This window comes from Megalobrama amblycephala, linkage group LG17, assembly GCF_018812025.1.
Source record: "Megalobrama amblycephala isolate DHTTF-2021 linkage group LG17, ASM1881202v1, whole genome shotgun sequence".
Lineage (NCBI taxonomy): Eukaryota > Metazoa > Chordata > Actinopteri > Cypriniformes > Xenocyprididae > Megalobrama > Megalobrama amblycephala.
Genome location: NC_063060.1, coordinates 7,042,726 through 7,055,844, shown reverse-complemented (window position 1 = coordinate 7,055,844; position 13,119 = coordinate 7,042,726). Strand labels below are relative to the sequence as shown.

The window sequence follows — 13,119 nt, the reverse complement described above, 5'->3', positions numbered from 1 at the left end:
CTACTCTGTCACTTCCGCCTCTCAAAAAATGTAAATAATTTTACATGACATTTGATCAAAAAAAGGGACGGTAAGAGGTTTTGCGTAATGCTGACGAGTTGGTTTAAATGCTCTTGACAGTTCCTCGTTCAGGATGTGTGCTGAGTTTTTCTCGGTAAGCCACAAAGTGTTTGCATCAGTTCTGTCGCGGCTGCAGAGAGTTTCACACACTCATTTACCAAAGGAGCGGGTGAGTCAAGCCAATATTTGATGCTCAGAATGAACCTCAATACAAAATCTTAATTATTAACTCTGTGTTTACTGTTGTTTTATTTTATTGCAACAGAACCTGACCTCAGACACCAATGGGTGAGAATAGTTGGGAGGACTACTTAAAATTTTTCGCAGAAGCCAATAACACGGTAATAGATAATGCTGTATACGAAGAGGTTCCTTTATGCGAGAAAAGTAATGTCATCCAGTTTGGTGCAGCATTTCTCCCAGCGTTCTACTACACCAACTTCTTGCTGAGCTTGGTGGGGAATGGACTGGTGCTGTGCATCATCTACAAATATGAGAAGCTCACCACGGTCAACAACATCTTCTTGCTCAACCTCGTCATCTCGGACCTGATCTTCGCCTTCAGCCTTCCCTTTTGGGCAGTCTACCACAAGTCAGAATGGATCTTTGGCAGTGGCCTTTGCAAGTTGGTGGGAAGCTGTTATTTCATCGGCTTCAACAGCTCCATCCTCTTCCTCACTCTCCTGACTTTTGACCGCTACCTTGCGGTGGTCCACGCCATCAGTGCAGCCCAGAGCAGGAAGAAAAAATATGCGTTTGCATCGTCCGCCATCGTCTGGGTGCTCAGTATATTGGCTAGTATAAAGGATATAGTTCTTTATGATGTGATGGATGATCCAAATGGTAGGCTGTGCGAAATGACTGGTTACATCCCGTCTACCCTCACAAAGTGGGAGCTGATCGGCTATTATCAGCAGTTTCTCTTTTTCTTCCTAGTGCCTCTAGTTATGGTCCTGTACTGCTATTCCCGCATAACCATCAGGATCATGTCCACACGCATGGTGGAGAAGTGCAGGGCGGTCAAACTCATCTTTGTCATTGTCTTCACCTTCTTCATCTGCTGGACGCCTTACAATGTGGTCATTCTGTTAAAAGCCATCAAGACGTCCTTTGGAGACCTGAAGAAATGCTCAGAAGCCCTCGACTACGCTGTGTACATAACACGTAACTTTGCCTACCTGTACTGCTGCATCAGCCCTGTCTTTTATACCTTTTTGGGAAAGAAGTTTCAACGCCATTTTCTGAAACTTTTGGCCAAGCGTCTACCATGTTTGAAGATCAATACATTGCTGTCAGTGACAAGCAGTAAAACCACATCAGTCAGGAGCCCAACACTGATTACTGACCATTCACGTGACCAACAAGTTTCTGATTGAAAATTTGTTGTTAAGAGGACACAAATTGGATCACCAAGAGAAAGAGAAAAACAAAGAATCCAAGATGCAATGTTTGACCAATGTATGTTGTTTGACCATAAAAAAAATATATATATTCAATAATTTCTCATTTAATGCATATTAATGCATACTAATTAATAGTGTGTCTAAAGACCTCCATCAATTTTACCAAATTAAGCAAAAGTATTGATAAAAAGCAAACTGAAAAATATTTTACAGTTCATTTGATGTACATATGTAAATATTCCTTAATAAACACCCTTTTGATGACATCAAAAAAAATTATACAATTATTTTCTCATTTAATAACAACATATAGCTATCAAAAATCTACGCTATTATATTTGTCTCTGTAAGGAGTAATTTTGCTTTGTGTAATATATATTATAGTAAAGAGTTCTCTAAGTATGGAAAATTAACGATTTTATATTGCTGTTAATTGCTGGTGCAGCCTATGCTGAGAAGTAAAATATTAGTGACAGGAATCTTCCTGATATTATCATTTCAGTGTATTTAGTGACCTGTTCTTTGAACAAAATTAAACTTGCACCCATTTAAAGGTCTCAAATGAGTAAGCTTCCTGTATTGTCAACATCTAAATATATCCTGTTAGCTGGTTATGATGATCACATCTTCATTTTGAGCATGAATTCAGTCTCTGCATTGTGTTTTGTGTGTGTTTGGATCTGATTTTTATGCCAATAAATGATTCTAAATAATCTATTTGGTTATGGATGTTTTCTTTTAAGACATTAGTATCTGTTACACATTGTTTTTATTCACAGTGTTTTACACATAGCTTTTTTAATCACAATGTTTCAAATAAAAATGTGAATCCACCAGACCTTACCAAATAAGAAAGCTGCATACTTAAGCAGAAAAACACAATAGATCCAAAAGGTAAATGACTATACTTTAGTTTTACAAGTTGTTATTTGCATAGCAATTTCTGTCGTCAAAACACAGTTTCCCAGAAGCACTTTACAGACAGCGTCCTTTGAGCCTAAAGAGACCAATAACATACAATCACATCCAAGCCCAACAATCCATTCATCCAATCACATTTCGTCACTATAAGGAAGACTAATCAGCAGCCAGTCGCTATCCAGACATCCAGTCAGCATCCAGACTCTCAGTGTGGAAAGCGCGTACGTGCGCGGGTGGGGTTGATGACTTAACCACGGTCATAACTGGAGAAAAAAAAAAAAAAAAAAAAAAGAAATCAATCTGACGGAGCGTTTCCATTGGTTACAGGCTCCTGGTACCCACACTCTTAAAACAGATGTGTTAAAACAGATGTGTTAAAAACAACACAACTTGTGTTATATCTTACACCTGACCTATTTAAGGACAACACATTTTGTGTTACTTTTAACTCACCAAGTGTTTTTCCGGCTCATATTCTACACACTAATGTGTTATATTTACACAATTTCTGTCAATTATGTACACAAAATGTCATAAAAAACAACACAAAAAAATTGTTATTAATTAACACATCTTTTTTGAGAGTGCAGGAAAGAGGATGTAGCATCTCCTGCGGTAGCTTTAGCAAACAGGGCAAATGTGAGGAAAGGGCGGCTGTTGTGCGGGTAAATATGGGACGGCTAATGGCCATATGAACGAGAAGGTGATGATTCACCGGGAGGTGATACTGACCCAGGTAAGTGTTTGTGTATTACACACTAATGTACCCTAGTCAGGCGTGTTTCGCGATGTCTGCAGCGAGAGGCAGTGGATAACAGTCACTGGGCTTCAGAAGTGTAGTGCTCTGTGATGTAATGCTGTTTTGTTTTATTTTGCCTGGCCTTTTTCAGTTGATGTTCAACATCAGTCGCGGCCTCGCGCGTCTTTGTGTGGTGTGCGCGCGCGTTTGCGTGCACGTGCGTGTGTATTTGGCCCAGATGAGCATCCTCATTCCTGAACCCTACACTGGACAGTGACAGTAACACTACACCTAAACCCACCATTTATTCAAATATTATATAAAATTGTTTTAAAGATTTTTTTAAGCATATTGTGTAGTTGTGCTTGGACTGGACGGCAGTTGTTTAATTTGTGATAACGCACTGAAACACGTAATGGCTGTCATATTGAACTAAATTATGGAAACATGCAAATTCAAGAAACCAACGAAATATTAATAACTTATGTTTTAGTAAGTGCATGTTTTTTTCAGTGAGCTTTTTGGTTTTCTATGCATTTATTTTGCATGGTAAAATAAAACCTGTAGATGTAATTTGCCTTTTTTTTGCCAAATAATTTTGCCAGATAAACACCTTATCCAAGTGTAGTGATTTGTTCTTTCCTCATATTTAAAATATTTTTGTCATATTTTTATTGTTTAGTCGAACTTGTAGGGTTATTAAAATATCCCCTAAAAATTGGATTAAAATTGGCAACAAATAAATAAATAAATAATTATACTGTCGATTATAAGCTATTTGTGAATTAAATGAAATTCTTTGGGGTCAACTTTTTTTTTTACAATAATAAAAATGCCCAGTCCAAATAGCCTTTTCCAAATACCCACACTTGCGGTCTTTAATTGCACTTGACCACTTGTCTACTTGATATACAAAATACACATAGCCTACTCATTTTTGCATCAATAAAATGCGTGATACTTTATATTTTACTACTTTAATATATGTAATATATAATTAACTTACAGTGGAATGTTTTCCTTGACATCTCGCGATTTCGGGGCATGTGAGTTCCCGAACATGATGGGATACGCTAGCCTCGAATACCGTTCAGAAGTGGTATTCAAGATAGTGTGGGTTTAGTGTGCATTAAGGGCACTGCACTTGGGTTTTTTTAAGACACTGGACAGTCTTGCACACTTACTTCATGTCGCGTGTACAAGCTCTCAAGTGGCCAAGACCGCAAGTGTGGGTATTTGGACAAGGCTACCAACACTTGCGGTCTTGGCCACTTGAAAGCAGGTGCACGCGACAGGAAGTAGGTGCACAAAACTGTCCCATGTCTTAAAAATGCCCAAGTGCAGTGCCCTTAATGCACACTAAACCCACACTATCTTGAACATAGACATAATAATAAAACACGTGTTTATTATAATGTCTATGATCTTGAATACCCCTTCGAGGCTAAGCGTATCCCATCATGCATTATGTTCGGGAACTCGCATTCCCCGAAATGGCGAGAAGTCAAGGAAAATATACGACTGTAAGTTAAAATAATTATATATTACATATAATTTGGTAGTAAAATATAATGTGTTGCACATTTTATTGATGCAAAGATGAGAAGGCTGTGTATTTTGTACATCATTTGCAACTGCTTTTTATCACTTAAAGAAGCACCACAATTTTAAAATTGTGTCTTCTGTTAGTTAGCTAAATAATGCTTTGTGAAAAATAAAGCAAAGATGACGAACAAATGACAACGAAGAAAGAAATTAACACACTGTACAGTACACACGAGTATACACAAGAAAGAGTTTGTTGTTAGTCTCCAGTAGCACAGCAGTTCCAGACAAACAATGACACTCAAAACTGTCCTGTTACTGTAGTTAACATTGCAACAACAGCATATCTTGGTTCTGTGAAACATATAAACCAATGTTATTCTTGCCTGATCATAACCTTCTTTATCCAGTGATATTCTGACCTTTTCTCTTTTGTAATGTCTCTCAGCCATCTCTCTTTCTACAGTCTTTCTTCAAATCCTCTCTTGTTCACTCTCTCTCCTCCCCCATCATGAGTGGATACGCCCCCTACTGCTGATTGGCTACAAGTGTGTTGGTTGTGGTGTTAGTTCAGTTCCACTTTCAACAGCATTTCTTAGAAAGCACTTACAACTTTAACTGCTACACCCTTTTAGTGTAGATATGAACTTAAATGATTGTAAATCATGAATGATTTGGAATACAGACCTAAGGTTGGTCTCTTTTTAAAGAAGATACTCAGCAGATTATTGGAGAAGTGAAAGCTCTTAAAAAGATACTATTAAGTTATAGAAGTTTACTGAAAAGCAAATGTACTGAACTAAACATTTTGATACAAAATTTTACCATATAATCTTGATTCTAAAATTGCTAGAAAATCAAAGCCATATGTCTAACCAAGTTGTGTTCAAAATTTGAAGTTGATATCACAAAAATTGAGTTGCTAAAAGGATTAAAGTACTGTTTCCATCAGTGTTGTAGTCGAGTCACCAACTGTCGAGTCCGAGTCGAGTCTCGAGTCCCAGTGTTAGAGTCCGAGTCCAAGTCCGAGTCACCAAAGAAGAGTCCGAGTCGAGTCCGAGTCAAGTCACCATTACCAGAGTTCGAGTCCGAGTCGAGTCTTGAGTCTCGAGTCCCCAGTGTTCGAGTCCATTTTTGTGTGAACTAATCCTTTAACACTGTATTACAGAAATACACTCAGCGAAAAAAAGAAACGTGCATTTTACAGGGCACTGTATTTTAAAAATACTTAAAACGTAAAAATCAATGCGATATGCCGAGAGAGAGAGAGAGAGAGAGAGAGAGAGAGTGTGAGTGAGTGTGTGTGTGTGTGAGAGAGAGAGAGAGGCTTAACCCATATTTATTTGATCATTCATCATATTTCATTCCAATATTCCATTCAAAAATCTACAAAACTGTAAATAATTTAAAAATAAATTAAAAACAATTTAATCAATACAGATTACAGCCCTTTCATTACATCTTTAAAACCAACATTTCATCCTCCCCGACCTCACACAAAAAACTCCCCACTGACCACATTGCAGAAAAATCTATAATATTATTAACTAATTTGAAATAAGCAAACTCAATTTTAATTCGAGCAGCCACCATCCCCTTCAGAACTCTCTCTGCATCAATTGAACCAGTTCCCAAGATCTTATTTTTCCATGTCCTCCAAATTGCCATCTTGGCTGTTCCCAAAAAGTAATTTAACAAAACCACTTTTCTTCGATCACTGACTTTATACTTTGGACCACTAATAAAAACTTTATAGGAAAATTCCTCACCCATACTTTCAAAACAAACCTCTAAAAAATAAAAAAGACCTCTTAACCTCTCACACTGGATAAACAAATGTTCAACCGTTTCTTCCGTTCCACAAAAAGGACATTCCTTCCCTACTTCTGGATTCAGGTGCGCCACGTGTCTGTTCGTAGCTATTATACTGTTGGGTGTTGGGCCATGGCTATTCTGAAGAGACGTTTTGGCAATCCATATGCAATATCACAAGCATGGGTTGACAAGGTGCTTAATTACAAAGATATTAAAGACAACAAGCAGTTGCAAAGCTTCGCTGACGTTCTGTGCAGCTGCAGAGACACTTTAAAGGCAATGAAGTGTGAGGAAGAGCTGAATGGTGGACGCACTTTGCTACAAATTGTAGAAAAGCTACCTGAAGACTTAAAGAAAAGATGGCTCACAATAAACTACGAGATCATCAAGTCTGGCCGTTTGCCAAAGTTGGATGACATAGTCAGTCTTGTTGAATCAGAAGCTGCTAAGAGAGCAGATCCTATCTTCGGGAATCTTCTTAGCCCCACTATTCGAAATTCTCCAGCAAGTTTTAAATCAAGTACTAAGTCAAGTTTCAATAAGAAAAAGCAGACATTTGCAGCAGTGTCAGTTACTAATGAATCCACCACATCGTCCACACCAAAGACAACATCAAGATTTAAGTGTCCAAAATGCATTGATGGACACTTTCTTAACCAATGTCAAGCATTTAGAGCTCTGTCTGTTCAAGAGCGTTTGGCCTTTGTTCAACAAAAGCAACTCTGTCTGAACTGTTTCATGAAAGGCCATCACAGCGCAGTCTGTACTCGCAGCTGGGTATGCAAGGTGCCTGGATGTGGAAAAAAACACAACAGTTGGCTGCACTCTGCTATCGTAGCCTCTAACAATGACAAAAGCCAATCTACTAATCAAGCTACTGAAGATGAGCCAGCCACTGACCCGCCACAAGCCATTCAAGCACATGCTACCAGAAATCTAACTGAACCCAGTCAAAAGAAGATTGCTCTTCCCATCTTGCCAGTAGTGGTTTCAGACAGACACAACCGATTCTCTATGAATGTCTTTGCTTTGCTTGACAGTGGCTCCAATGGGACCTTTGCTTCTAAGAAGCTAGTTCATGCTCTTAAGCTAGAGTCACGCAAAATGAACATTAAACTGAACACCATGGAGACCAAAAATCTCAACGTAGTCACGCTAGCAGTGGATCTACGAGTTGAAGATGCTCAACAAAGGAACTCTTATCTCATGAAGGGAGTGCTCTGTCGGGATCACCTAAACATAAGTCTAGACAACCTAGTCACACAGCATGAGGTGTTCCAGTGGCCGCATCTGAGGGAAATCGCAGATGAAATTAGTTTACCTGATGTTGATTTAGCTGATGAAGTTCACCTGCTGATAGGTCTAGACCAACCAGACATACTTGCTCCTTGTGAGACACGCTGTGGTGAGTCAGGCGAGCCTTACGCAATTCTGACTGGCCTGGGGTGGACACTCCATGGACCAGTAGCTGATGGATCAACATCTATCTCTGCCAATTTCATTCAAGCTGATCACTCTCTACAACAAGCTGTTGAAAGATTTTGGAAACTGGATGATCCAGTGCATGTGAACAATGACTCATTGTCAGTAGTCGACGAGCAAGTTGTGGATCTATGGAACAAGCAATCAGTCAAAGAAGATGGTCACTACACACTCCCAATCCCTTTCAAAGAACATCCACCACAACTGCCTAATAACTACACAATGGCCAAACATCGATTAGACCTTTTAGGAAGGAGGCTAAAGAAAGACCCAACTTTATGTCAGAAGTATACGGAAGGTATCTCAGACTCTTTGCTGAAAGGATAGCAGAAGAGGTCGTTGACATAAGCAGAGAAGATGGTTGTGTGTGGTACCTGCCACATCATCCAGTGCTACATCCACGCAAGCCAGAGAAGGTTCGTATTGTCTTCGATTGTGCAGCACGGTACCAAGGTACTTCGTTGAATGATCATGTTCACCAAGGCCCAGACCTTACCAACAAGCTACTCGGAGTTCTTCTCAAGTTTAGACAAGAACCTGTTGCTCTGAACGCGGACATTGAGAGCATGTTTTATCAAGTCCGAGTGCCATCTAGTGAAAGAGATGTGCTTCGCTTCCTGTGGTGGGAAGATAACGACCCAGACAAACAACCTAAGCATTATCGTATGACTGCTCACCTTTTTGGAGGTGTCTGGAGTCCTAGTGCTGCCAATTTTGCCCTGCAACGAGTGGTTGAAGACAACTGTGGAAACTTCTCTGATGTCACTGTGGAAACAGTGAGGCGAAACTTCTACGTTGACGATTGTCTAAAATCGGTATCAACAGAGGAGGTTGCCATCAAACTTGCTTCAGAACTCCGGGAACTGCTCACCCGTGGAGGCTTTAGATTGACCAAGTGGTTAAGCAATTCTAAGGAAGTGATGAAATCAATACCAGTTGAGGACTGGGCAAAATCATTGCATGAGGTAAACCTTGACCAAGAGGATTTGCCTTTTGAACGAACACTGGGCGTCCTTTGGGATGTTGAAAGAGATTGCTTCACATTTGACGTCAAGGCAGTGGACAAACCTGCAACAAAGAGAGGAGTATTAAGCACTACCAGTTCCATCTATGATCCTTTAGGGTTTGCAAGCCCTTTTGTGCTCAAAGCAAAAGCAATCTTTCAAGAGTTGTGCCGCATGAAAGTGGACTGGGATGAGGAGTTACCGCTGGAAATGGCTGCACAGTGGCGCAGATGGTTAAACTTGCCTCTGTTGTCAGCACTGACAATTCCAAGGTGTCTTAGACCAACATCCACTAGTCGCTTGTTAGCTACTCAGCTCCATCACTTTTCCGATGCTTCAGAACTGGCTTACGGTGCTGTTTCATACATCAAGATTGGTGACACTTGCAGGCTGGTGATGTCAAAGGCCAGACTTGCACCAATCAAGCCAGTTAGTATACCACGACTGGAGCTACTAGCAGCGGTAGTTGCTACAGAGCTGGATCAGCATATCAAGCGCCACTTGGAGATTCCAATTGAAAAGACTTTCTTTTGGACAGACAGTACTATCGTACTCCAATACATCAACAACAATCGTTTCAAGACGTTCGTCGCCAACCGTATTTCAAAAATACATGAGCGTTCGGAACCATGCCAGTGGAGACACATTGACTCTGCTTCTAACCCTGCGGATGATGTCTCTCGAGGAATGAATATGGGAGAGATTTTGTCGAGGGAACAATGGGTGTCTGGTCCACACTTTCTACAACTTGAGGAGGAACATTGGCCTGCTCAACCTATCATAAATGATTTGCCAGAAGAAGCAGAGATCAAAAGAGTCAAAGAAGTCTATGCAGCTAGCATAAAGCCAAACCAAGTGATGAAAAATGCAGTGGACAGACTACTGGAGCGATACTCCAGTTGGCATCGATTGAAAAGGGCTACTGCTATCCTTTTGCGTGTCAAGGCTTTGTTACGCAAGAAAGCAGGTGTGCATCTTTCTGACCCCATCACTGTTTGTGAGCTCCAACAAACAGAGTTAGCCATTCTCAACTACATACAAACTGCATCTTTTGGATCTTCTCAAACCAAAACCAGTTCCCTTCTCAAGCTTAAACCCTTTCAGGATGAAAACAACCAACTCCTTCGTGTGGGAGGCAGACTAACAAATGCCCCAATTCCCTTTGAGGCTAAACATCCAGTGATTCTACCTAACAATCATCACGTCACCCAACTGATTATCAGTCACTACCATCTTCGCTTGGGTCATGCAGGTCCAGAGCGGGTACTTGCGGAAATTCGTCAACGTTTCTGGATACTAAAAGGACATGCTGTCATTAACCGAACTCTCAAGTCATGTCTACACTGTCGCAAGTTAAGAGCTAAGCCGCAAATCCAGCAAATGGCAGACTTACCTGACTCTAGAGTGACACCAGGTGAACCTCCATTCACTCGTGTGGGCATAGACTACTTCGGGCCATTCATGGTTAAGAAGGCACGCAGTGAACTCAAGAGGTACGGATGTTTGTTTACATGTCTCACTACGAGAGCTATCCACTTGGAAGTGGCGCACACCCTCGATGCTGACTCCTTCATCAACGCCTTACAGCGATTTATCGCTAGGAGAGGCCCACCCATGGAAATACGATTGGATAACGGGACTAATTTCGTTGGTGGATTACGAGAGTTGCGGAAAGCCATTAGTGAATGGAATCAACAAAGGATTTCTGATTACCTGCTGCAGAACAATGTAAAATGGATCTTTAATCCACCTGCCGCCTCCCACATGGGTGGTGTTTGGGAGCGACAAATTCGCACCGTTCGTTCCATTTTAAACACTGTCCTATTGCAACAGGCACCAGATGATGAGGGGTTGACAACCCTGTTTTGCTGCGTTGAGTCAATTGTCAATGGTAGACCAATCACTAAGCTCTCAGACGACCCATCAGATCCTCTACCACTCACACCAAATCATCTGTTGTTACTCCGTTCCGGTCCAACTCTACCTCCAGGAGCCTTCGTAAAACAAGACCTTTACAGACGCAGATGGCGCCAGGTGCAATATCTGGTAGATGTCTTTTGGTGCAGATGGCTCAAGGAGTATTTACCTGCATTGCAACAATGCCAAAAATGGCTACAACCAAAGCAGAATCTTCAAATAGGAGATCTTGTGCTTATTCTGCACGAAAACACACCCCGCAATCACTGGCCGCTAGGTCTGATTACTCAAGTCTATCCAGGTGCGTACTGAGGAAGTGAAAACACAGGCAGGAGTCTTCAACCGTCCTGCAGACAAGATCTGCCTCCTGGAAGCCAGCTTTCTCAGTTGAATTAGCTAAATTGAGACATCACCCTTCCTTTGTTTGAATGACCTGTTTGGGTCATTGGGGCCGGGATGTTGGGTGCTGCCCCTTTAAGGACGCTGGAAACCAGGTTGCCATAAAAAGTAACACTCAAAATAATTATAAGAGTTTCTCTCATATAAGTGAAAGCTAAGTAAGATGTACAACACTACAAATGAAAATATAAAGTGTATTGGATGCTGCCCCTTTAAGGACGCTGGTACGGTGGGACATGTGATTTGCTGAAAGAAAAAAGATCGCATACAGAAAACACTGAGAGAGAAAGTCATGTTGTTATGTTAAACTTCATTGAACCTCTTAAACAATTTCAGTTTGAAACTCTAACTTGAAACTATATTCCCAGCGTGGTGAGTAATTCCTATGTTGTTTAAGTTAACTATTTTTCTGGTGTTGTGTAGATCGCTATTTAAACGGCTAATGTTACACATGTTTAATGTTTGTGTTGACATTTACTGTTTTTATATTGATTGTTGCAATATTCTTGCAATATATGTTGCACTTAGTTGGTAAACAAAAGTATGCGTTTGTGACACAGAGACTGTTCTAGAAATATGTGATGATGCTTAATGCATATACATAATATTTCCTGTAATATGTGTTATTAGCATTATAGAGATCATTATATTTTGATTTATAAGCATATATTTAATGCTTACGATCTAAAGCTGATGTTTAAATGTAGAAGCAATATAGTAATTGTGAATTGTTTTTTGTTTTACAGTTTGACCACACATACACAAACATACACATAAATACTCAACCAAAATTAAACAACTACAACGACAACAACGACCAAATGTGTAAAGTGTGAGTTCTGCACAAGAGGAATAATAATAAAAACAAAGTTAATGTTATCATTTTATGGGTAACATATACCATACATCAGTCTCCACTGTAAATCTGCTGTACGTTTCTCAATAGGAGGCTTGTACAGAGATCTCCAGCATCCTCTGAAGTCTGGCCTGAACACTTCTGTCCACCTCCATGTTTTAACTCTTCTCAAAACAGTTTGATGAGACACTTTAACACACACAATGTATAATGCCTTTTTACAAATGTCTTGAAATAATCCCAACTCTGGAGTTTTAAAGGACACAAAAGTAACTTCATTATCCGGACTTTCCTGTGCAGCAGAGACCCGAATTGCTGGAAAACTATAGCTCCATCCCTGCGAAAGCGTTCCCAGTGCTTCTCTGCAGGCTCCAGGCAGTGCTGAGCATACTTCCTCCAACATCTGATCCAAGAGACGTAAAGAACGTATTCCTGTCTTGTGCTGAATTGAATCTGCCATCCTCCACCCACTGTCATCCCTTAGATGTTCAATCTTTGTACATCCTGCTTTAACCAAACAGTTCCTCACACTGCTTGAAAGAAGAATTATGAAACAGTGGTTCTCCCATAATCCAGTCCTGTGGTCGTAAAATCTCTCTACTCACAGAAAAAGTCATGCTCCACACTTTAAGCATGGATTGGTAGAATGAAGTCAAATGATTCAAATCCAGCTCATTAACTTTCAGTAAAAACATCTGCTTGTCATATCCCAGATTTGATGTTCTTCTCAACAGAGCGCATGCCACATTTATCCACCCCACGTCCTCCTCATACAACAGTCTCTTCACTGCCTGTAATTAAAAGGTGTGGATCCTGCTCCTTATGTCAATCAGACTTTGTCCCCCCTCATGAGTTGGAAGATACAGAGCTGACGCAGGAATCCAATGCTGTCCTGACCAAAAGAACTCCACCAATTTTCTTTGGATACTTTTAACAATATCATCTGGTGGCTCTAAAACGTTGAATCTGTGCCATAAC

The 13,119-nt window shown here is 40.4% G+C and overlaps 1 protein-coding gene across 1 annotated transcript; it reads left to right on the top strand.

Moving 5' to 3' along the window:
• Nucleotides 1–89: 89 nt before the first annotated feature.
• On the top strand, nt 90–2,176 carry LOC125249997 (C-C chemokine receptor type 4-like). The gene is made up of 2 exons (XM_048162287.1): nt 90–229; nt 326–2,176. The coding sequence occupies exon 2, from the start codon at nt 345–347 to the stop codon at nt 1,434–1,436; it is 1,092 nt and encodes a 363-aa protein (XP_048018244.1). The 5' UTR covers nt 90–229; nt 326–344; the 3' UTR covers nt 1,437–2,176.
• The last annotated feature ends 10,943 nt before the right edge of the window (nt 2,177–13,119 follow it).